Source organism: Lineus longissimus, chromosome 9 (assembly GCF_910592395.1).
Source record: "Lineus longissimus chromosome 9, tnLinLong1.2, whole genome shotgun sequence".
NCBI lineage: Eukaryota > Metazoa > Nemertea > Pilidiophora > Heteronemertea > Lineidae > Lineus > Lineus longissimus.
The window spans coordinates 8,025,191-8,047,618 of record NC_088316.1 but is presented as its reverse complement, the minus strand read 5'-3'; the positions used below and the strand labels follow the sequence as shown (position 1 = coordinate 8,047,618).

At 40.6% G+C, this 22,428-nt stretch overlaps 1 protein-coding gene across 4 annotated transcripts in view; it reads left to right on the top strand.

Moving 5' to 3' along the window:
• Window positions 1–22,428, top strand: part of LOC135494137 (kelch-like protein 8) — a 322,348-nt gene that overhangs the window by 247,533 nt on the left and 52,387 nt on the right. For all 4 annotated transcript variants that reach the window (XR_010448352.1, XM_064781936.1, XM_064781935.1 and 1 more), the window contains exon 7: window positions 2,840–3,041. Coding sequence is in view for 3 of the 4 variants with exons in the window: in XM_064781936.1 (XP_064638006.1) it covers window positions 2,840–3,041 (202 nt within the window). In the remaining variant the exon portion in view is untranslated. The remainder of the gene's footprint in view (window positions 1–2,839; window positions 3,042–22,428) is intronic.

Sequence of the window (22,428 nt, the reverse complement as noted above, 5' to 3'; positions counted from 1 at the left end):
TGGTCAGACGAATGCAAACGAGTGTATGGACGAACTTCTCTCAACTAGTGATCTCATATCTGAACGAGGATGACATTATTATATTTTGGAAAATGGAACACTAACACAGGATTACGTTAGCTAGTCATTAATAGGATGCTGAGGATTGTTTATGATTTCACTCTCAACCCACCCCCTATATTTTATGTCATACTGGTTCGCCAAAATCTATTACATTATTAATCGAGTCATTCATTAACGAAATGAAAAATAATGGACATGCAACTCTCTAGAACTGTTTCTTGCATTACATCGTTAAGAAGTTAAATCTGTTCACCAAATTAAAGAATTCATGGTGAAATGTCAATAGTTTCACCAGGGTCTACAATGGCTTCTTCAGGATTGACATTGTTCATGTCCGATCTCGCAAAATCCCATTCTTCAAACCGCCTGGAGGACTGAAATTATACACAAGATATTACCTCGTTATATGGACGATTGTGCCGAGTTTCTATGTTCTAGTGATGCGCAGCTGCGGCGTGGCATTGGAGTCAAACACTGTTGTTTATATGTCATATCAGAGGATGTCCTCCATTTGTGTTGTATTGGCAGTCGTGTCTGGATGGGGAGGTGCAAAGCTAGCCTCATATTTTAAGTGCTGACATAAACGGAGCAGTGTGTACAATGACCAGATGAAATGCAGTTTTGATTAAATGGTCTTCCGGAAGGAGATCTGCAAGTTTGGTGTGGACGCTTAATCAAGAAACTGTCCATTCAAATCAGATTAAGGTATCCCACACTGAAAGACGCCTTTTGGAGCTACCGCTTGGGACATTCACCTATCATTGATATTAAGACATTCATGGTTGCACATAGGGACAGCCAATAAATGCAGTCTTGTCCTTTTTTTATGAAGGTCGGGAACAACCTTGATTTTATAACAATTATCATTGATTTTACAGGAATTATTGATTTTCAATTTGATTTTGTTGCATCCTGATGAGTTTAAATTGTCCTAGGAGCACAAGGCGTTGCAGTTCTTGCGTTGTTAAGTCTTTCGTTTCATCCGTATCAGGTAGCACATTAGATGTCTTTCGGGATGGTGGAGGTGGTAGTTTTGGTTTCTTCGTTGGAGTAGGTGGTGAGATTTTTCTTCGTTTTCCACAAGCATTAGTTCATCTTCTTCCGGGGATCCAATGGCAGCAGCAGCAGCAGACTGTTTCGAGAAAAATACCAGGACTAATTCCACCTGTGAAAGTACAATAAACAACTGTTACAGACACTGACACAGACACTGAGTGAGAGTCATAGGATGACTTCGCACTGGACTGGTTTAAAATGTTGCATAACCTGTGGTTACCCTGCTTAACCAAGGACCAAATAGTTGGTAAACAAGCAAATGCTTGTCAAGTATAAGCATTTGCTTTGAAGTAGAAGTCAAAGATTATGCATACGGAAAAAAGTAAATGCTTTTACTTTTACTTTTTACTTCAAGCAGATGCTTTTAGAAGTATTTGTTGCATTTTTATGAATACGGCCCAATTTAAACAAAATTGAGGTTGAAAGAGACCTACCAGGTACTTTCCATGTTTTGTACATAGTACCCAATGAACTCTAGCTGAGCACCTCTTGTTTCTTTTAGGTACCTCCACATGATTCAACCTGGTATGATAATGTACCACTCGGGGAGAAGACAATTGGCAAAGTGCTGTCTTTGATCAGACAGGTTTGATGTTATAGTGGTAACTGAAGGAATCACAGCTAGGAGAAATGTTTGTGATAGTGTCACTTACATTTTGGCCCTTGATTTGAGCAAGTAGTATTGCATACGGCGATGATCCCGGCAAAGCGTTGATGGCAATTTCATATCTTTTATTCCAATTGGGGAAGCATAATTTTTCACTACAACTCCATTCTCGTTCCAGTTCAGTGTTAATGATAGCATATCTCCATCTGATGCAAGGTCCACTAGTTGATTTTGTTAATCCAAGTGTTTCTAACACTGATGTTAGCGATGGCATGGTCATACTCATATTTTCAATATGTCCTGATGATCTCCTGGCTTTCAGTATTGCCTCCTGTACACAACTAATGAAACAAATGATCACTTACAATAAATTGACAGCCGTAGCAGACAATTTTTTTTTCTTTGGCGGTCGTACAGAGGGCCTCAATGACACATGTCAAAATCAAGGTGCCCTCTGCCCTACCCCATGCTTTATCATACAGTCAAACACTACCATTTGATGTAGGAGGACAATTTTGGGGCCAATCCTCCAATAAACATTGTTTATATGTTTGAACATTGTTTCTCTTCCATTGGAGTTGTGTAAGGAGTTACAAAATACAATAGTTTTCATAATCTGTTGACTTTATTGGCTAAAAACAGTTTTCGACAACGTTCGTGAACATCCAAATTACACAATTTCACAGGAAATTTGGACAAAACATACAGAGTGACATTGAAGGTTATATAGACTTATTATACATCAACAGAAAGAGCTTGAGTAGCTGATTACAATGGTGTAAAGTGTTATTGGATAAGATGAGCAGAATTTGTTTAATGTTTTGTTGAATATTAGCATTTTTTTAAAAAATTGCCCGGGATTCGCTGACTGCGCCGGAAAAAGGCACCCGGGCCTGAAAGATTTAAAACAATTTACAAAATACGCACTTGCCAAATCATCAAAGATTTGCACCATCAAATTAAATTTCTGATTTCAATTCACACAATTCTTTTGTAGGTTTTCAATTCAGTTGAGTCTCATGATCATGTGTGTAGAAGCACCTGATGCCAAAACAATAATAAAATGCCCAGTCACTGCAAGTCAATTTTTCCATTCTCTTTTTGTCTTTTTAGGTGGTTTTGATGATAACTCCCCTCTTGACTCTGTTGAGAAATTTGACCCGAAACTTAATAGTTGGAGTATGGTTGATAAAATGTCATGTAGTCGAGGAGGATGTGGTGTAGCAGCTCTTGGAGGCAAGCTGTACGCAGTTGGTGGACATGATGGATCAAATTATCTGAAGTCTGTGGAATCATATGACCCGATCACAAACAGGTAAGTTCTTTTTCTGAAAACTTTCAAGAAAAGAAGGCTTCATATCAAACATGATTTTTAGCTCAGCTCACAAATTCAGCGGAGGTAGTCAAATAGCTATTCAAATGGTGTCCGTCCTTCCATCCATCCATCCTTCCATCGGTCCGTCTGTGGACAAATTGGGCATTTTGTAACCGTAAGACCTAGGCACTTTAAATCTGGCCGTGGGGAAGAACAGCCCAAGATATGCTGCTGACAGAAATGTTACCAGTTGGCGGTAGTGGGCAAAAATGTAAGTTGACATGTTGCAAGCCGTATTTGAATTTGGCGGTTCGAGGCATCCCGAGCAGCATCACAGTCAACATTGGAGGTGCTGATTTTTGTTCCTTACAACGCCTCGTGTACTAGTAAGTTGCCAGCAACTTGAAAAGCAGTACCGCGGATATAGAAAAGGCAAGAATACTTCGATTTGGGAAGAGGCTATCGCATCACCACTACACCCGTGAAAATGACTGCTGCCATACGCTGCATTTATAGATCTCCATGAAATCTCCTCAAAACCCGCCAGAATGTATTAGGTTTCACATAATCATATTTTGTTAGTTATTGATAAAATAAAACGTTTTATGAGAGAAAACTGGCACTAATTCGGCCTGAATAAGACGGCATTCCCCACTGTTTTCTCTCCTTATATAATATTTATTAATGCAACGTGAAAAATGACGCCCGCCATGGAGGGCGACAGATGAAAATGTGATCCCGAGAGAACGATGTTGACTGAGGCTGCTAGTGTCTATGCAGTGATGATCTACAATGTATCTACATAGTGTATGCTGTATATTGATTTTGCCGATTTTATACTCCTCATCTGACATAAGCAAACTCTCTCTAAAGCTTTCAAAGTTTTGAATGGTATTAAATCTATTCTAAACAACATATAATGACTGTTTCTTGTGTCTGTGACAACTAATCAATGAGTTTGAGTGATTTCAAAACATTTATTTTGGCATAAATTATGACGTCATGGTCGCTGTAAGTCTCAATGAGATTTGAACTTCTTACACATAGCAATGATGGATTTGGCTTTTGGCTTTTTAGAACAAGGGGTATTATTGTCATGCTATAAAAATTGATGTAAATTGTAGAATGTACAAAAAGTACTGGACGACATGCAATATTTTCATCTTGTATGACATGAACATTGTTATACAGGTAACCTATCAATAGCCTGTCGTCTTCCGTCGTCCAGCAGTTGTAAGACATTGGTTGCTTGATTCATAACTGCTTATGCTACTGTACTTAAACTTGATACACATGTACCCCTGGGTGACTGTTACTCAGAGACCAAATCGCCGCCATATATCATTACTCGTTTGGCCACCAGGGGGGTTATGCGACAAGTGGAAAAATGTACCTCTTGCTGCTGAATCTCTTAGTCTTACGTTCCACTATCTTGGTGCCAGAGTGCAGTCTTCAAATTGACTGGCAAGTCACTTTCTAGTCATGGTATTTCTACCGGTATCCTCTTACTTTGGTTGGTAGTTTTTAGTTTCGCTAGCAATTTTTAATTGCCAGCGAAGCCTATCGCATACAGTCTTTCTATCGTTGAAACCATAAGGAAAGTAGTACGCCGAAAAACCTGATCACCCCGAAGACGGAGTTTAGATACAGCTGCATGTACATAGATGACGCGTATTATCTTTTTCTCGACCAACGTACGAACCTGCAAAAAAATGTGTTCATGCGCACGGATATATAGTGCTTGATCCCACGTAAGCTAAAACTTCATGATTACAAAGTTAAATACTTCTAATATGTAGGTCTAAAGTCTCTAATCGATTATCCTAACCTGTCCAATTCGGTAATAAAATCCCGAGCGAAAAATTAAATCGAGAAAAAATGGCGGATGCCGGAAAAGTGCATCGGTGGTTCATCCGCTTATCACCGGAAAGCCCTCGATCTTTACTTTTAGGGCGCTTAATTTCAAAATACATGGCGTCAGTCGAGGTATTCCCGAAAAAACATGCGGTGTTTGCGTGTATGAGTGAATAATTTATGCATGTTCGGCGAACACGTGAGCAGATGTGGTTTGAAGATGCCCGCTCATTGGCTAATCAAGGCCTACACTCACTGCGATCGTCGATCTACGCTTCCTTTACCCTTGACATTAAGTTAATACAAGTCTGCTCGCCATACGACATTACTTCTGCTGCGTTCACCCCTGCTTCTGGCCTTTCCACTACACGCTTTGCACTATATCGTTGTATAGAAGGCAGACGTACAGAGAATAGAAGAGCTGTTGTAGTCTCCGTTTATTCCGTTCCTTCCCACGTGTATACATCGTGAGTTGCACTAATGTTAGACTCATCGGTTACGCACGAGACTAAAGCCCGCACCACACGGTGAAATTTGCGTGATGCAAGTGACACGCGTGCACGTTGCGACAGGCAAATTCTCACTGTGTGGGGTCGTTTTTAGCTCACCTCTTAGCAGTCCGTCCGTCGTCGTCGTCGTCGTCGTCGTCGTCCGTCGTCGTCCGTCGTCCGTTAGCAGGGCACGTTTCGTAACTGTTAGAGCTATTGAGTTGAAACTTGGTACACATGTACCCTTATGTAATGACACCTTGGAGACCAAGTTTCGGTCCGATTCGTTTCATGGTTTGGCCACCAGGGGGCCAAATGTTAAAAGTGAAAACATGCAATATCTCCCTTAATAGTAGTCGGGAAATTTTGAAAAAAATATGGTAGGTACTTCTAGCAAAGGTGCATCATATATCCTCCTGGTTTTTGATTTGACCTCCTTTTCAAGGTCACAGAGGTCAAATGGTGTAAATTGGCCGTTAGGATGTAACGATGGCACGTTTCTAAACTGCAATGACTATTGATACCAAATTTGGTACACATTTACCCCTTAGTCAGGTGATCTCAGGGACCGAAGTTTGGTCCAATATGATTCACCACTTGACCACCAGGGGGCAAAATCCAAAAACCTTAAAAATGTGATTATTCCTTAACTTCTTGCCGATTGCCACCAAATTGATATCATGGGTACATCTAACCACCATACAGTATATGTCACACAGGTTTTTAATTTGACCTTCTTGTCAAGGTCACAGAGGTCAAATGGCGTAAATTCGCCGTCAGGCCGTAACTATGGCACGTTTCTTAACTGCAATGACTATTGATCACAAATTAAGTACACATGTACCCCTTGGTCAGGTGATCTTAGGTACCGAAGTTTGGTGCGATCTGATTTGCCATTTGGCCTCCAGGGAGGGGGCCAAATCCTAAATTCTTCAAAATGCCATTAATATTCCTAGTAATGACTTGCCCGATTGGCACCAATTTTATATCATAGGTACATCTAATTCTAACAACCATTCAATGAGTCACCCGGGTCTTCTTTGATTTGACCTACTTTTCAAGGTCACAGAGGTCGAATTTACTGTAAATTGGCCATTTTGGGGAAATTGTAATTGCTTGGACCTACATCAAACCTAACACTACATGACACAATACCATGCTCTTTATCCATCTTTCCACCACATGAGGTGAGCACAATGGCCCTGGCCATTTCATTTGCTGCGTATCTTCCTCGCGTGTCGAGACGCAGCCGATCTAGCATGTTTGATATTTTCTCGACACGCGAGGAAGTTAATCACGACCCCACACAGTGAGAATTTGCCTGTCGCAACATTCACGCGTGTCACTTGCATCACGCAAATTTTCACCGTGTGGTGCAGGCTTAACACTGAACGCCCGGCTCGTTTGATTATAAATGACCTTAATAACCTGCAGGTGACATGGCTTATTCCAGACCATGTTGACCTAAGACAAGTGCACTTGTTGCGTATGGTATTATGTATCAAAGAACCGCAACCTGATCACGAAGTCAAATCAGGACGTCAATGAAATAAGTTTGTAGCAAGCAATCTGATTGATATGTCTGACACACTGTAACTGTCCACCAAGCGAAGCTATCATAGCCACCAGGCTCTAGTCAAATTGACTGATAAGTCAATTCTAGTGGCCGATTGTTTCACAGAATTTTGACCATTATTGGAAGGTGAAAAAGACAAACTTGTCTTGGTGTCCTTCAGCTTCGAATAATGGTCGGTGCAAGCGCAGTTGTGATAAAACTACCCAACAAATCTCTGCATGGGGTTCGAATATAGCTGAAGAACAATAAAATGATGGTTTTTAGCATAGTTTGTAAGTAATTATGCAATATCCATTCGATTTGACGATCCCAAAGTTTCGAGCATCCGGCAAAATGGAAGATTGCTGTCAGTCAGATGGCGTATTCAGCATGTTCAGGCCATCATTACGTTTCTCTTCCCTTGATGATCCACTCTACATACCATTGATAAAGAATCCAGGGTTTTACCTTATTGATGCTAAAATTAATTACTTGTTACACCAGGTTTATGAAAATAGAACACCACCAATATTCAGTAAAGACTGGAATACTGGTATGGATCAGCTAAAGTGGAGTTCAGGGTGGATAAAAGATCACCTTGATAAACACAAGCATGTTTTTTTTTCTCAAAACCAGAAACCTACTCAAACATATCAGATGTTTATGATTAAAAAATCTAAAGGTTTAAGTAATCCTGGGATACAGAGGTTGAATGACACTATCAGGACATATGTTTACTGTATTCTTGGAGCACAAGCTGAGACTAGAACACCAATAGTTGGAACACCCGGGACAGAATTAGATGCTCAGAAGGAGTTCAACAAGCTGCTAAGGGATTCGATAGATCAACACCCTGATATTCCGAACTCAATTCGAAGGTACCAGGATGCAGTTTCCAAAACACGTACAAGACTAGATTACGTAATAGGACCTGGCCTGTACATCATAGGGTCAGACATGGTACTTGATATTGGTAAGGTACATAACTACAATAATAACATATCAATAGCTCCAAGTAATGCTAAACCTGGCAGGAATGATATTGATGAAGAGAAGATAATAGCCCCACCACTAATGGAAGGCCATAATGCTAAGCTAACAAGGGTTAAGACTAATGTTACGAGAGTTCAGGATGCTCCTGTTGAATCTCCTACTTGAGCTACGCCCTCAGGACAAAGCCCTTCTGCCGCTACGTGCTCAGGACAAAGTGCGACTGGAGCTAACAGACAAAATGATGTTAATACTAGTACTGCCAGTAGATTTATTACTGATGTTGTTACTCCTCCTACTATAAACAAGAGGCCCAAGGGCCTGGCGCTCAGCTGAAATGGATAGCTGAAGGCAAGGGCCAAGTGTGTGTTGGTACCGTTATTATGAGGCAACGTGAAGCTATAACGTCTAGCACGCAGAAGTGCTGATGCGAAAGACCTTCTTGCTATATCAGTGCATGCTGAAGTACTGAGTTGACGTCACCCTGGTATTATGACGTAAAGTCATTTCTATTGCCGTTGCAGTAGTGGGGTGTGTGATGACGTCAAGGAGTTGTGTGGTGACGTCAAAGAGTGGAGTCCTTGTCTTCATGCAGCGTAGGTGGAACTAATAACATGCACATGTACACAAGGTACATAATTATTACAGTGTATTTTGTGAGGTGGGGCCTGGTGCTTTACAATGGTCAAATGAACCGACTGTTGTCTAGACATTGATGAAGTGGATGCAGCCAAATGTTTGGGACGGTCTTTTTTGTATGTGAAGAAAAGAAGATAAAGAGTTGGTTAACAAAATGAACTTTATTGGTGCGGCAGATATTTGATGCCTTTCGGCAGATATTTGAAGCGCCTTGCGGCAGATATTTGTTGCCTTGCGGCAGATATTTAATAACGCTCTCCGGGAATGGAAAGCAGTAAAACGAGTAAGCACACCTTACTCTGAATGTGGGAACGGCAAGTGCTTTCCTGGACTTGAAATGTGCTAACGACTCCTCTTGCAATAACCAACAACAGTTGATCTGTAAAAAAAGAGAAGAGAAATTAACACTGACTGAATAAAAAAGGGTGACATAGACGGGGAAATGTACACCACCGGATACAGTCTGTGCTTGATCAGGCATCGGTCAGATGATATCCTGAACAAGGCATCTATGGAAGCAAATCCAGAAAGAGACTTAACCTTCGAAGGGCACACTTATTACTCAGTGAAAAGTCAGTCCTGTGGGCTGTTTTCCAATTTAAAATAAAAGTGTAACCTCTTTAAATTAGTCTCACAGACTGAACCATAACACTCAACAGCCAACCGTGCCCACATGATGTGAGCCAAGAGCTGGGCTTAAAGATGAGCGAGTGGTGTACTACATTTTGAAAATTGTCTATCGTCTACGACATGTGACAGAACAGGATCTAGTGGACTTAATGATGAGGTACTATCAAATAAGGTGTCCATCAAATGAATCATGAGGGCCTGTTGAGTTATACTCTAAGCCTGTCCTATAGGGCTAGGCTATGGTTTTTGTCTTTTTCACAGCTACAGTACAGCCATGCACAGCGCAGTGTACAGACAGTACAGGATTGCAAACCAAAAACATGAGCATTGCTGCGTAACGAAACTGCAGTGGGATTCATACTACGATGTCATAATGTGACTTTCAAAATAATTGTAAACAAACGTAAATGGCGAAATTTGTTGCAAAATTGCCATCCACAACAACTCAGGGACCGTAGCCAAAATGGCCGACGGCGAATTCACCGGTCGCTAGCGCAGTCCATAAACAAGCATCAATTTTACCAACTTTGGGCGCAAGCTTGGTCATCAAAGTTACAGAACTGTTAGAAATACATCCAAACAACATATATATACAGTTAAAAGTGCATAAAAATCCCGTTTCAACCTTCGGGCGCTACCTTTTTTCTCCGCCAGACGCCGGGCCCTACCGGTCGCTATTTAGTGCGACAGCCACCAGAGTGTTTATCACGATCTTTCGCCGTTTTAATTGCGCGTTTTAGGCAGATTAATCAATTATTACATGCATGCATTATATATCACCGAAATGATAATTGCGTAGGCTATTTGAAACTAAGTTCAGATATTATTTTTGATCTTTGAATTGAATTTAGGCCAGCTATTGAGGAAAAAATTGATAAAGCAATGAAAGGAATAGGATGGAATTATGACAAGAATAAACTAAGTAATATAGCACCAAGAATCAAAGTGCTTGGAACGGAAGGTAAAGAACTTTTCTTAAGTGTGACAAAGGAAGAACTTAAAGATTTTACAGACACACAAAAACAAAATGATAATTTTATTGTTATCAAAAATGCTAATGGGAAGAGACTGGGGGATGCTCCGTTTGACTAAAAGGGAGGGTGAGTTCTATGCAGAGAACACATGAAAAAGATACTTTGGTGTTCAATTTCTAAGAACGATTAAAGGACTAATTGAACCTGATTCAGCGGCACCCACTACATCAGCACCTATGGAAGGTAGTAGAAGTGTAACACAACCTCAGTTAGTAGCAAGTGAAACACAGACACTCATTGATGAGGAAAACATTTCACCAAAACCCATAGATAGGTTGATAGACGCAACTGATGATGAACTCAAGTCACTAGGTTTCACAGAATGTGCATTTAGGGAACTTAGAGGGTTAAGAAAGGCTGGTGATGATCTTGCTACAGTAAAAATGCAAAAGGGCAGGCAGATTGAGGAGAGGAACTAGAGAAAAAGCTGGAAAAATCTACAAAGAGACTCGGTAGAAGAAGATTTTGGAGAAAGAGACGAGTTGAGAAAAGAAATAGATGAACTAGAAGACAAATTGTATGAGGAAAAGGCAAAGGTCTGGAGGATAGACAGTGATAGGGAGTCACACACCCGCAGGATGAAACGCTTGATCATTAATGCTTTGAAGAAACCAGATTCAAGGATTCCACTTAAGGATAGAATAAGGTTGCTTTTTAAGATGGATGGTCTAACTATTGGTGTCACAGTAACAGCTGTAATTATGTTTTTCACAACTCTAGGTCTTAGTATCAGTAGTGTTCTGAAAGCTGTCCCTAAACCTACACCACTAGGACCTACACCACCAACACCGCTAAAACCAGAACCATCAATACCAGATAAGGTAAAAGAAGGCCTCAAGAAGTTTGGTGAATGGTTGAAAGACCTGGCCAAGAAATCAGCAGCAGCTTTACCTGGAATAATCGGCGCTATTGTCTCATTCCTATTGAAATCAGTGGCTGGTGTTGTTGGTTTTCTGTCTGAATACATGATCATAGCATTTATTGTTATTGTTAGCTCAATAATCTATGGTCTAATAGGGGGAGTTAAAGTAGTAAAGTCGAGCCATGCTCTCAGGACAAAGTCCAAGTCCTAGTCACTTAAATGGTAATAGTAAGAAGTAATTGAATTTTACATTAGTAAGGAATAGAATGGCAACAGGATATTTACTAAACACTGACAGAGCTCATAGGATTCCACTTGGATTGAAGGCTGACAGGCAGCATCACATTATCACTCATAACCCCTAAACTGCTAATCCAAAAGAAACACTGTACATTATGATACCGGCATTGAGGGAGAACACATTCTCTGTACCGACATCTGTTTATCTGTGTAATGATGTCACCATTTCCGGTGATACCAAAAACAGTGTGCTTAACAACCTCGGTAGAAACCTCACCTCCAAAATGGTAATTAAGGTGGGAACAGAACAGATATTTGACCTCGACGAATACAGTCATTATTCTGCATTCAAGGACTTATGGTTAGCAGAGGAGGAAAGAGACGACAGGGTGTTTCAGGGTATCCAGGCAGAGCACCTCAGGAAGTTAAGATCAGGAGTAGCTGAAGCTGGTGTCACTGGTGAAACTAGTGATGAAAAGACACTTAAGAAAGTGTTTGGTAGCAAATAAAAGATACCACTAGATTTCGAGCTATTTAAGGAATTGAACCCGAGGCGGAGGACCTTGGTTGAGTTACCAAGACACTCGAGGGTGGAGCTAAAATACAGTCCAAACCCGAGCCGACAGGCGAGGGTTTGGACGAAATTTTAGCTCCACCCGAGAGTGTCTTGGTAACTCAACCAAGGTCCGAAGCCGAGGGTTCAATTTCTATTCTAAAATACCTCAAACTTAAAAAGATAGGCCACGAAATAACTTGAATATGTGCGAATTTGGCAAATTCCATCCATCGCCTGCCCGGAGCGCCGGTAGCGCCGTTGTTTACATTATGTTACGGCAGCCCGTATAGGAAGTCCGGATCGGCTCGCTCAAGTGACGCTAAAATCCGCGCAAATGGGCTATTTGGAGCGTTTTTCTCAGCAAATATGTGTAGTGCTCATTAAAAAACTTAGGGTGGTTGATGCTTCCTTGGCTGATTTGTGTTTGAAGCAGTGTTTTGAGAGCCTCAAACTTCTGAAGTGAGCTGTGTGCATGGTTCCACATTTTAGTGCAACCCGAGGGAACTTTGGTAGAGCATCTTGGTTGCGTGTCCAAAACACTCCACTCTCAGAACGAGGCTTATGCATTTTCCATTTAAAAGTTGACTTTACGGTACCAAGGTATTTTAGAATTCACAACCATGCTCCATTTTACAAGTTTCCGATTGAAGTGGACGTTATCATTGAAATCACACTAGCACCAAAGGAGGAGATCATTGTCACCACAACTACAGCTAACATGAAGTACACACTGGAAAATATCTGTTTTGAATACAACACAGTAACTCACAAGATGATAGCCAGTCAACTGAGTGTCAGCTACAACTCTGGCTTCTCAATCTTTTACGATTGGGTAGACCCTTTCAAGACAGTCAATGTTACTCCCAATGAAACGTTAATCAACGAGAACAGTAATTTTCCAAGAATGTCAATTAAAGGCATATTGCTTCTATTCGTGTCTGATTATGTCGACGGATCTAGAATTTTTGAGATGTTCAAAAACCCCAATGTCACTAAAGTACAGATAACAATAGAGGGTGTTTCTGATCAAGTGTTCCCAGAAGAAATGAGAATGATGGATCAATGGGAGGAGATCAAGAAGCATTTCATGCTGAGGATTTGAAGAAAACTAATGATTGTTACATGACAATGGAGAAGTATTACGGCGACTCGAATCACTATGGGTTGCAGTTGGACTTGAGAACCACAGAAGACAATTGTCTACACGGTTCTGGTAAGAGACTTCAGAACACAAAGGATGGAATAAAGTTGTCTCTTACAAAGAAATATGGTAAGGGACCATACAAAATGCACATATTCGTGGTTTCTGATGCTCAGGTGAATATCAGTAACTACAAATAGCATCTTTACAGCATTAGAGATACGCTCTTAGCAACAAAGTTGTATTAGATTCGAATTTCGTAGTGATTTTCTAAGTAATTAAATGGAAACACCAGGAAAGAAAAATATTTTCAACACACTGTATCAAAGTTTGCTATTGGCAACACCAACAATTGGTTACTCTATGATACTAAAAAGGTTATTGAGATATAACATAGGTTCACCAAGTAATGCTAGCCTGGAGGAGATATTTGAATTGGGTGGAACTGTAGCTGTTAGTAATGGCACATTAGAGTACCTTTACAGTCAAGGAATATTACCCAGAAACATAATAAAGTGAATATCATCTTAACTAAATGAAAACTGTAATCAACATAGAATTTAGTGATTACCAAGAACAGAGTTCTAGTGATTTAACAGTCAATCTCAACACTGAAATTCTGGATGCATGTAGCATCACTTTGACTTTTGCAGTAATACCTTGTACATTCTACATACCCGATGGTCTCTATGATCTAAAAAGTTTTTCAAAAATGTTTGCAGATAAATTGAAAGAACATAGTTTAAGTAGAAGTGCTGTTAAATTTAATGTAGAAGTACCCATTGGTAAGGCCATCTTACACTTCCTGAAGAGAAAAAAATGAGCAGTATTATCAGATTATGTTCATGGTTAAAAGAAGTGGGTTATTTGGCTTGAAATTAGAATGGCCTTTTCCTTTAGGAATGAAGAGCAGGATGAAGTTGTAAGTGAGAGTCCCATCAATTTGAGACCCATGAACTATTTTGTGTTTCACTGTGACATAATAAATTCTACGAATGTATTCAGTAACGGTGAAACATCAGATGTGCTAGCCACGAGACCAATAAAGGAAGCTAATTTTGGAGATTTAATAGCATATTCCTTTGACAAGCCAATAGTAATACCATTTAAACCAAGATTCAATGAGCTGAGTATCCGCTTAACTGACAAAAAAGGTGACATTATCGATCTTAATGGTTTTGACGTTCAGTACCAAGTGATTATTTATCATTTTAATGATAAATAATCACTAAAATAAAAATTCACTAAAATAAAATGGCAGGTATTGTTATGATGCTTGAATCTGCAGTAATAAACGCAGTAGCATTCACAGGATCTGGTTACCTTTTTAAAGCACTATACAAGAGCGGCTACGAAGCTAAAATTAAAAGACATAATAGGGCTCAGGAAGAGTTACAGAAGGCATCAACTGAATGGGAAGAACAGAGAAAGAACATAATTGACTTCGCTAACCTTGAAATGAAGAGAGAGAACTGGGCTGCTATTGATTTTAACAATAATGATGCTGCACTTACGGTTTACAATCATCTGAACCCTGATAAACCAGTATCACTAGCTAAGCGACCACAGTTAAGAGACTACTTCCAACCTAGCGATGAAATGAAGAAATACGAGTTCCTATGGATTATCTTAGGTATGAGTGCTTTTGGCTTTGGGATCTACTACTTTACTAGGTACAGAAAGAAGAAAGAGTAAACCCGAATGGATGCTGCAGCCTTATTATTAATTTTGATCCCTTTTTCACCTTAAGTTCTTCTATGTAATACTGTCGTTTGCCCTTAGGAATAACAATATTTTCTTCTAAGGCATTTTTCATTGCTGATTCATCCTTGTTGAAAAACAGGACTAAGAGCCTGATATTCTCTCTGAAGTCCTTAACTACTGAATTGTACTTCTGAAGTAGTAATCAGACAGTTAGATTGTAGTGCCTACCGGAAAAGGCAAGATTACATAACTCAGACACCTTCTTCTTTGTGTCTCTCAAGTTAGCACAGTCATCAATGAGGAATAACGTGTCTGTTCCTGCTAAGGTCAGAGTAGCAAATCGAAGCACAAGGTCCAAATTACAGGCCACAGCTTCAGGATTAACTATGTCGTCGCTCTTGTCTTGGTAAATCCATTTCCTTTCATATGTCTTATTGTTGAAATATGTTGGACAGAAAATGATTATGTTCTGGAACTTGTGTCGATACTCCTTTTTGAAGAGGTCAAGGACAAAATGTGTCTTACCACAATTGGTGACACCAGAGATGAGCATGTTATGTGGCTCGTGAATAAACAGATTCTTTACTTCACCCATTTAAATGGATGTGTTCCTCAGTTTTCATTGGTGCATCCTCATGGTACCGGGCTGAATACTCTACCGTGAGATGACCGTTTGATGGACATCGTTGTATAGAGACGGGGTGGCGCATAGAATCCCATCATTACAATTTGAAGTCGTCCTTTCTTCTCGGTTGATTAGTGGTTGAAACATGGCATGGACAGAGTCATGCGAGAACACGGCTATGTAGCGCCAGTACCACTTGGTATCGTCCTTCCTTCTTGGTGGATTGCAGGTAAGACTCGCATGGACATGGTCAACCAGTTCAACTTGGGGTCGTCCTTCCTTCATGGTGGTTGGCAGGGTGAAACTTGGCATGGACAGAGTCGCGCCAGTTCAACTTGGGGGTCGTCCTTCCTTCTTGGTGAGTGGCAGGGTGAAACTTGGCATGGACAGGGTCAAGCCAAAGAGATCGCGAAATAAGGAAATGCAAGCTCAGTACCATAAGGATGTCCACCAACTATCCCCTTCGTAACGACAAGTGACTAAATCCGTGACTAGTGACCTTACGTTAGTCCGTCAGGGCACACCACAAAGCTTGTAGGTAATAATATCAACGAAGTCAAATGTATAAAATATCCCGAGATTTGTTTAATAGGTGCTTATGCACAATCGATATCATTCATGGAAATGAAGTATGATATATATATATATATATAATTTAGATGACGACGACAGCAGAACGGATGAGGAGGCGACGTTTAAGTTCAGTTTCCAGTTAAACTAAAAGATAGTGATATTAGGATTAACTCCTAATGAGTATCTTAAATCTTAAGACATGACGGTTCTTTGATAAATCAACGTATCAGCCATCCAGGCTATGCGAAGCGAGGAGTGGTCTGATTACGAAGCACTTGTAGAAATTTAGATGTAAATGAATTATGAATGGATTTAAATATTTGACCGAGGTCTAAAGTGCATTAGGATCTGCCCGCCCTGACATAATGGGAAGCATGGGGCAGACAAGCGCACAGTAACACATAGGAATAGAAAAAGGAATTCCGAAATTGAGTGCCAATTTCGTAATTCAGACTAAAATTCCATGTATTATGTACATTCCTAATACAAAAGCATGGACCAACTCGCAGGCAAGCCTACGAGGGTCTCGCTTTAAATTTTTAGGATTTTAACCTTACAAGTGGAGTCCAAAATTGAAACTGCCAAACTGTTCAAAAAAGACGCCTTTTATACACGTTAGACGTCAAAAACATGACGTCATAACAGGGATTGACCAATAGGAAACGTCGAAATTGGATTCTGATGACGTAGAATTCCGTCTAAAAATGTCTAACATTTACATTTCAAACTCACAAATAATTCTTTTACAAGTTGTAACAAAGAAATCATACACACGTGATAGAGTTAGGGTATATCTATCCTGACGAGGAAGTTCATAGAAATCTGCTCACAAAGAATTATTTGTCAGACGAATGAAAAAGCCGAATTTTTCCGACAAAATAATTTTAATGTTAATTCCCTTTTAAGAGGGCAGAAGACCAAGAACAAATCTGGCATTTTGATCGACAAATAATTCTTTTACAAGACAAGACTCAACAATTGTACATACGGTATAGAATAGGAACTTATCTACCGGGGAGAGGAAGTTTACGGAAATTCCTCCACAAACAATTATTTGAGAACCAATTTCTCACAGATATTTGAAAGAAAAATTTACCAAAAAGGCGGTCTTGCGCCTTAATTCATGCAAAACGGGACCACCGGTAGGTATTTCTAACTAGAAATAATTCTTTTAGCGACTTTTTGCTAAAAATTACGTAGACGACCAAAATAGATGATTCAACTACAAGTTGTGAAAGATTCAGCCAAAATCCTACATAAAGAATTATTTACAAACAGAATTTGTACTGATAATTGACTCGTAACACAGCTGTTTCAGCTAGAATTAAAATGCAAGTTTTATCAGAAGCCACCAGATGGCACTCTACAGGCAGGTGCGACACCAAAGTGTTTATTGCTATCCCAATAAACATCCCAGTTCCTCACCCCAGACGGCTTTCGGAAGGTGCGAGGATTACAAAATAGGCCTGAATTCACCCATGTTTGGCCCTCAGTTTTGCTGTAGTAATTAGGATTATATGTATTGATTAGGATCAACTTGGCGTGAACCAAGTTTTGTGTATTATATTGCGGCTGCCATCTTGAATAGTAGGCCTGGGCCAGCATTGCAAAGTTAGCTAAATGATGACTTTGATGGCACTTTTCTGTGCAAACATTGTTGATTGTTTACACTCCCTTTATGGTTCATGAAATGCCCTAGATCTTCACAAAATGACAATTATATCCACGGTTTCTAACTTAGCTATGTATTTTTATGATAAAATGGACTTTTCCCGGAAAAAAGATTAATTCACTGGGTCGTCCGTTTTACTGATTGCCCATATTCCTCGATTTATTATTCTCTCATCAGTGATGGTATCAGTATACTGTTATAAATCTGATGAAATTCTTTAGCAAATGAAGATTAAACCTAATAGATGTGTGGGGGTTAAACATGATGACTGGATGTACCTTGTGTTCAAAATCACAACTAAACCTGCCTTCATCCTACTACACTATGCTTGCTGAAGACTATGTCAGTATGATGTAAACTGTAGACATATGCACAATCTGCCTTCTTACTACACTGAGGATCAGATAATCAGTAGGGAAGTTGTGATGCAGACTGTACTTAAGACCAAATTAGTATAGAAGTTATGATGCAAACTGAAGACGTGTCCCTGAAGACTGGATAGGGACATCTCATAACCAATATCGTTGACGAGGGATGTGACCGTCTCGATCGGTGTCCCTGAATGAAGACGGGACTAGGGACATCTCATAACCAATATCATTGACGAGGGATGTGACCGTTTCGATCGGTGTCCTTGAATGAAGACGGGACTAGGGACATCTCATAACCAATATCATTGACGAGGGATGTGACTGCTCGATCGGTGTCACTGAATGAAGACGGGACGAGGGATATCTCATAACCAATATCATTGACGAGGGATGTGACTGCTCGAGCGGTGTCACTGAATGAAGACGGGACTAGGGACATCTCATAGCCAATATCATTGACGAGGGATGTGACCGTCTCGATCGGTGTCCCTGAATGAAGACGGGACTAGGGACATCTCATAACCAATATCATTGACGAGGGATGTGACTGCTCGATCGGTGTCACTGAATGAAGACAGGACTAGGGACATCTCATAGCCAATATCATTGACGAGGGATGTGACCGTCTCGATCGGTCTCCCTGAATGAAGACGGGACTAGGGACATCTCATAGCCAATATCATTGACAAGGGGTGTGACCTTCTCGCTCGGTGTCCCTGAATGAAGACGGGACGAGGGACATCTCTTGCCAATATCATTGACACGGACGAGGGATGTGACCGTCTCGATCGGTGTCCCCGAATGAAGACGGGACTAGGGAATCTCATAGCCAATATCATCGACGAGGGATGTGAACGTCTTGATCGGTGTCCCTGAATGAAGACGGGACTAGGGACATCTCATAGCCAATATCATTGACGAGGGATGTGATCGTCTCGATCGGTGTCCCTGAATGAAGACGGAACTAGGGACATCTCATAACCAATATCATTGACGAGGGATGTGACCGTCTCACCCAGCTTGGTTATGTAGTGTCCCTGTACCAAGATGGGACTAGTAGTAGTATAGGACATAATTGTCATAACATCATGGACAAGTGATTTGACCGTCTCATCTGGCTTGGTGTCCCTCATATAAGCTGTCCTGTTGAAGTAAGATGGGACAAGTGGTTCTAGACCCCTCAGCAGGTCTCTTGTGTAGAGTGCCAATGCTTGACAAGTACATGTACTAGTATTCCATATGTTGCCATGGCAGTACACAAAAATTAAAAAGTCAAGATTTCAATTGAATGCTAATACTCACATATCTATACTATAATGCGCGTTGTGGCCGCTATTTAGGAGGTAATTTTTGTTTCAAAATTGGGCCTTGGAAATGCGTCGAATTCTTGCAACCTTTGGCTTCGTAGGTCTGGATCATACGTAAGAGTGTCACTGAGGGTGTCATACGTCGAATATCTTCGTGGTTTTAGAATAAATAACAACTTTTCAGAGAGCACGTCGACTGGAGAGCTCCGCTCATTCTCAAAAGCATACACAAACTTCACGCATATTCTCCCTGCCACATCAGTATTAGCTTCCAGCACGTATGTAGTGCTACACAACCTGGTCCATGGTGCAGGGTATTAGCAGGGAGATTAATGATTAGCCTGTTCTATTTTAGTTCTATTCGAGAAACACTGACCTGAGTGATAAGGCAAATTCTGCAGAGTGGCCTACCGGAACATGCAGTCAGGGTATCAATAAACAGTTATGCCAGGATGGACAAAATATGTACAGTGGCCAGCGCTTGCTCTTTGTTTTATTCTTTACTGACTGATGTTGTCAGTTAGAATTGCGTTCTGCATCTCTCCATGCGCCTGGCTTTGGTCCGACAGTGGCATTGGGTACGGGAGTGGGTAGGTGATATGCCTAATATGTAAGGGCCTTATTTTGAACAGGACCTGCTGTCACTGGTCTCAATGCATTGTGCAAAATAGCGTACTCCAATCAATCTATTGGGGGTTGCATGTAGATAGCAGCAATAAGTCCCTAAATGCAGTTAATTTCGTGTTTAACCTTTAATAAAACTTCAGTAACGTTAGAAATTAAATGTAGTTCAATCATCGTGCCCATTTAACTAATGTATATTACATTTCAACTTTGCCCGCTCCATGGGTATATGCTAGTATTTATAATACTATAGCCCTTGAAATACAATCATACAAGTTCACAAGTCCACCAATGCTGTTCTAATACACATAAAGGTTCAACACGGACGGAACTAAAGCAGGCCATTTTACAGAAATGCAGCGAAGTGCCACATTTGGAGCAAAAAAAACAGGTTTACTGTCCGCCCCATGGAAGACAGACGTGTAATTTTGACCCTGTATTGACAACTTGCCAGTATCAGAAACAGCCATCAGTGCCTTGCCAAACAACCGATCTGTACATGTTTCTTAATCTTACTATCGGTACACTACAACTACAGTCCAAGTCACAAATGTCAATCTCATCCTTTTCGTGCCGCGTCAGGTACGCACGACATGCGGCCGAGTTTTGTGCCAAATGACGCACCAGCCATGTCACAGTCACAGTGACACACTCCCTTTCTGTTTAACGTATTGTACGTACGACCTTTGCGCGCGATCTTAAGCGCATCATTCATGAAACAGTGACGTGCCAATGATTTTAGGCATGACATTTGTAACTTGGACTGTATCAATCGCACATTTCTTTGAACTTTGGAACGCTTGACGACTGAATTTTGGTAATTAGAGGAGGGACGCAGACAGAACTATGCAGGTTATTACAGAAATAGAGCAAAGTGCCACATTTGGAGCAAAAAAACCCAGACCTTTACTGTCCGCCCCATGGAAGACAGAACCTGTAATTTTTACCCTGCATTGACAACTTGCCAGTTATTAAGTATACCACCGGCCATAGCTGGTACATTTTTACAGTGTATAATCACAGATTAAGATGAGACAAAAATAATTGTCAACAAACTGCCAAATTTGGAGCCAAAAAACAAGTTTACTGTCCGCCCGCATGGAAGACAGAACCTGTAATTTTGACCCTTTATTCATTGACAACTTTCTAGTATCAGAAACAACCATCAGTGCCTTGCAAAAAAACGACCTGTACATGTTTCTTAATCTTATACTATCGGTACACTAGAACTACAGTCCAAGTCACAAATGTCATCCCTCTCGCGCCGCGTCAGGTACGCACAAAATTCGGGCGTGTTTTGCGATCTTTGCGCTTTGTAGCGTAGCGCATCATTAATGCAACAGTGACGTGCCAATGACGCGATTTTAGGCATGATATTTGTGACTTGGACTGTATCAATCGCATATTGTTTTTCGAACTTTGGAACTCTTGACAACTGAATTTTGGTTCTAGAGGAGGGACACAGACAGAACTAAGCAGGTTATTACAGAAATGGAGGAAAGTGCCAAATTTGGAGCAAAAAACAGGTTTACTGTCTGCCCCATGGAAGACAGAACCCGTAATTTTGACTATGCATTGACATGTAGAACTAGAAACCATGACAGAAGCTCACTCAATGTGTTCTGAATCTGAGCTAGTAAAGTATAGAGAAAAACATCCATGCGTATGGGAACTATCAACAGAAACCAACATGAAGAAAACAATCACTGACTGAACAAATGCTTGAAACAGCTCTGACACATCCTTTCATTATTTTGAGCAGGACATTTTTTCAGCCGACCAGGACATTCTTTACCACTTTCTAAGACCTTCTTGCATGTTCGTTCACTCTTCTTCATATTGTCTGGATTGGCAGTAATACGCAGAGCATGATTGGAATACAACAATTTCATCTGAAGTTCTGAATCCCTCACACAGGCATAGGTTCTCTTGTCAAGATTGACAAGCTTGTGGATACTTTCAGCGCCCTGCTCACCCATCAAACCAACTGTTTTCCACTTGAACGCAAAGTCAGGAATGTGATATGTGAGCAAGTGAAATTTCACCGTGATGGAACATGATGGAAAGTTGACTGGAAACCAGGAACCATAACTCCAGCATTCAATGGACAGAGTTCTAATTTCCTCTTCATTGAGGAAGCGAGAGATGGAAATCAGCCGATAAATTCTGGCCATACGATTGAACAATTCCAAATACCTGTCATGAATCTCAGGGAAACCGTATGCCTCGTATGCCTCAAAAGGACACCGACCAAGCCATGAGGTCTTTCAATGATTTTTCGACAATGGTTACCAATGAACGCGTTGCTATGGTACGCTTGTTTGTAAACAAGTAACTCTTTTTCAAGCACATTGTTTAGTTGAAGTTCCAGGGGACCTTGATGCTTCTTCACATCTACAAAAACCGCATCTAACCTCGAATGCAGACTTGCATGTTTTCTCTCTACCCTTTGTAGCTCTGCCTTGGATATTTTTAGTGACTCCTTGTGTACATCAACTAATTTGTCCTTTGTACGCACACCT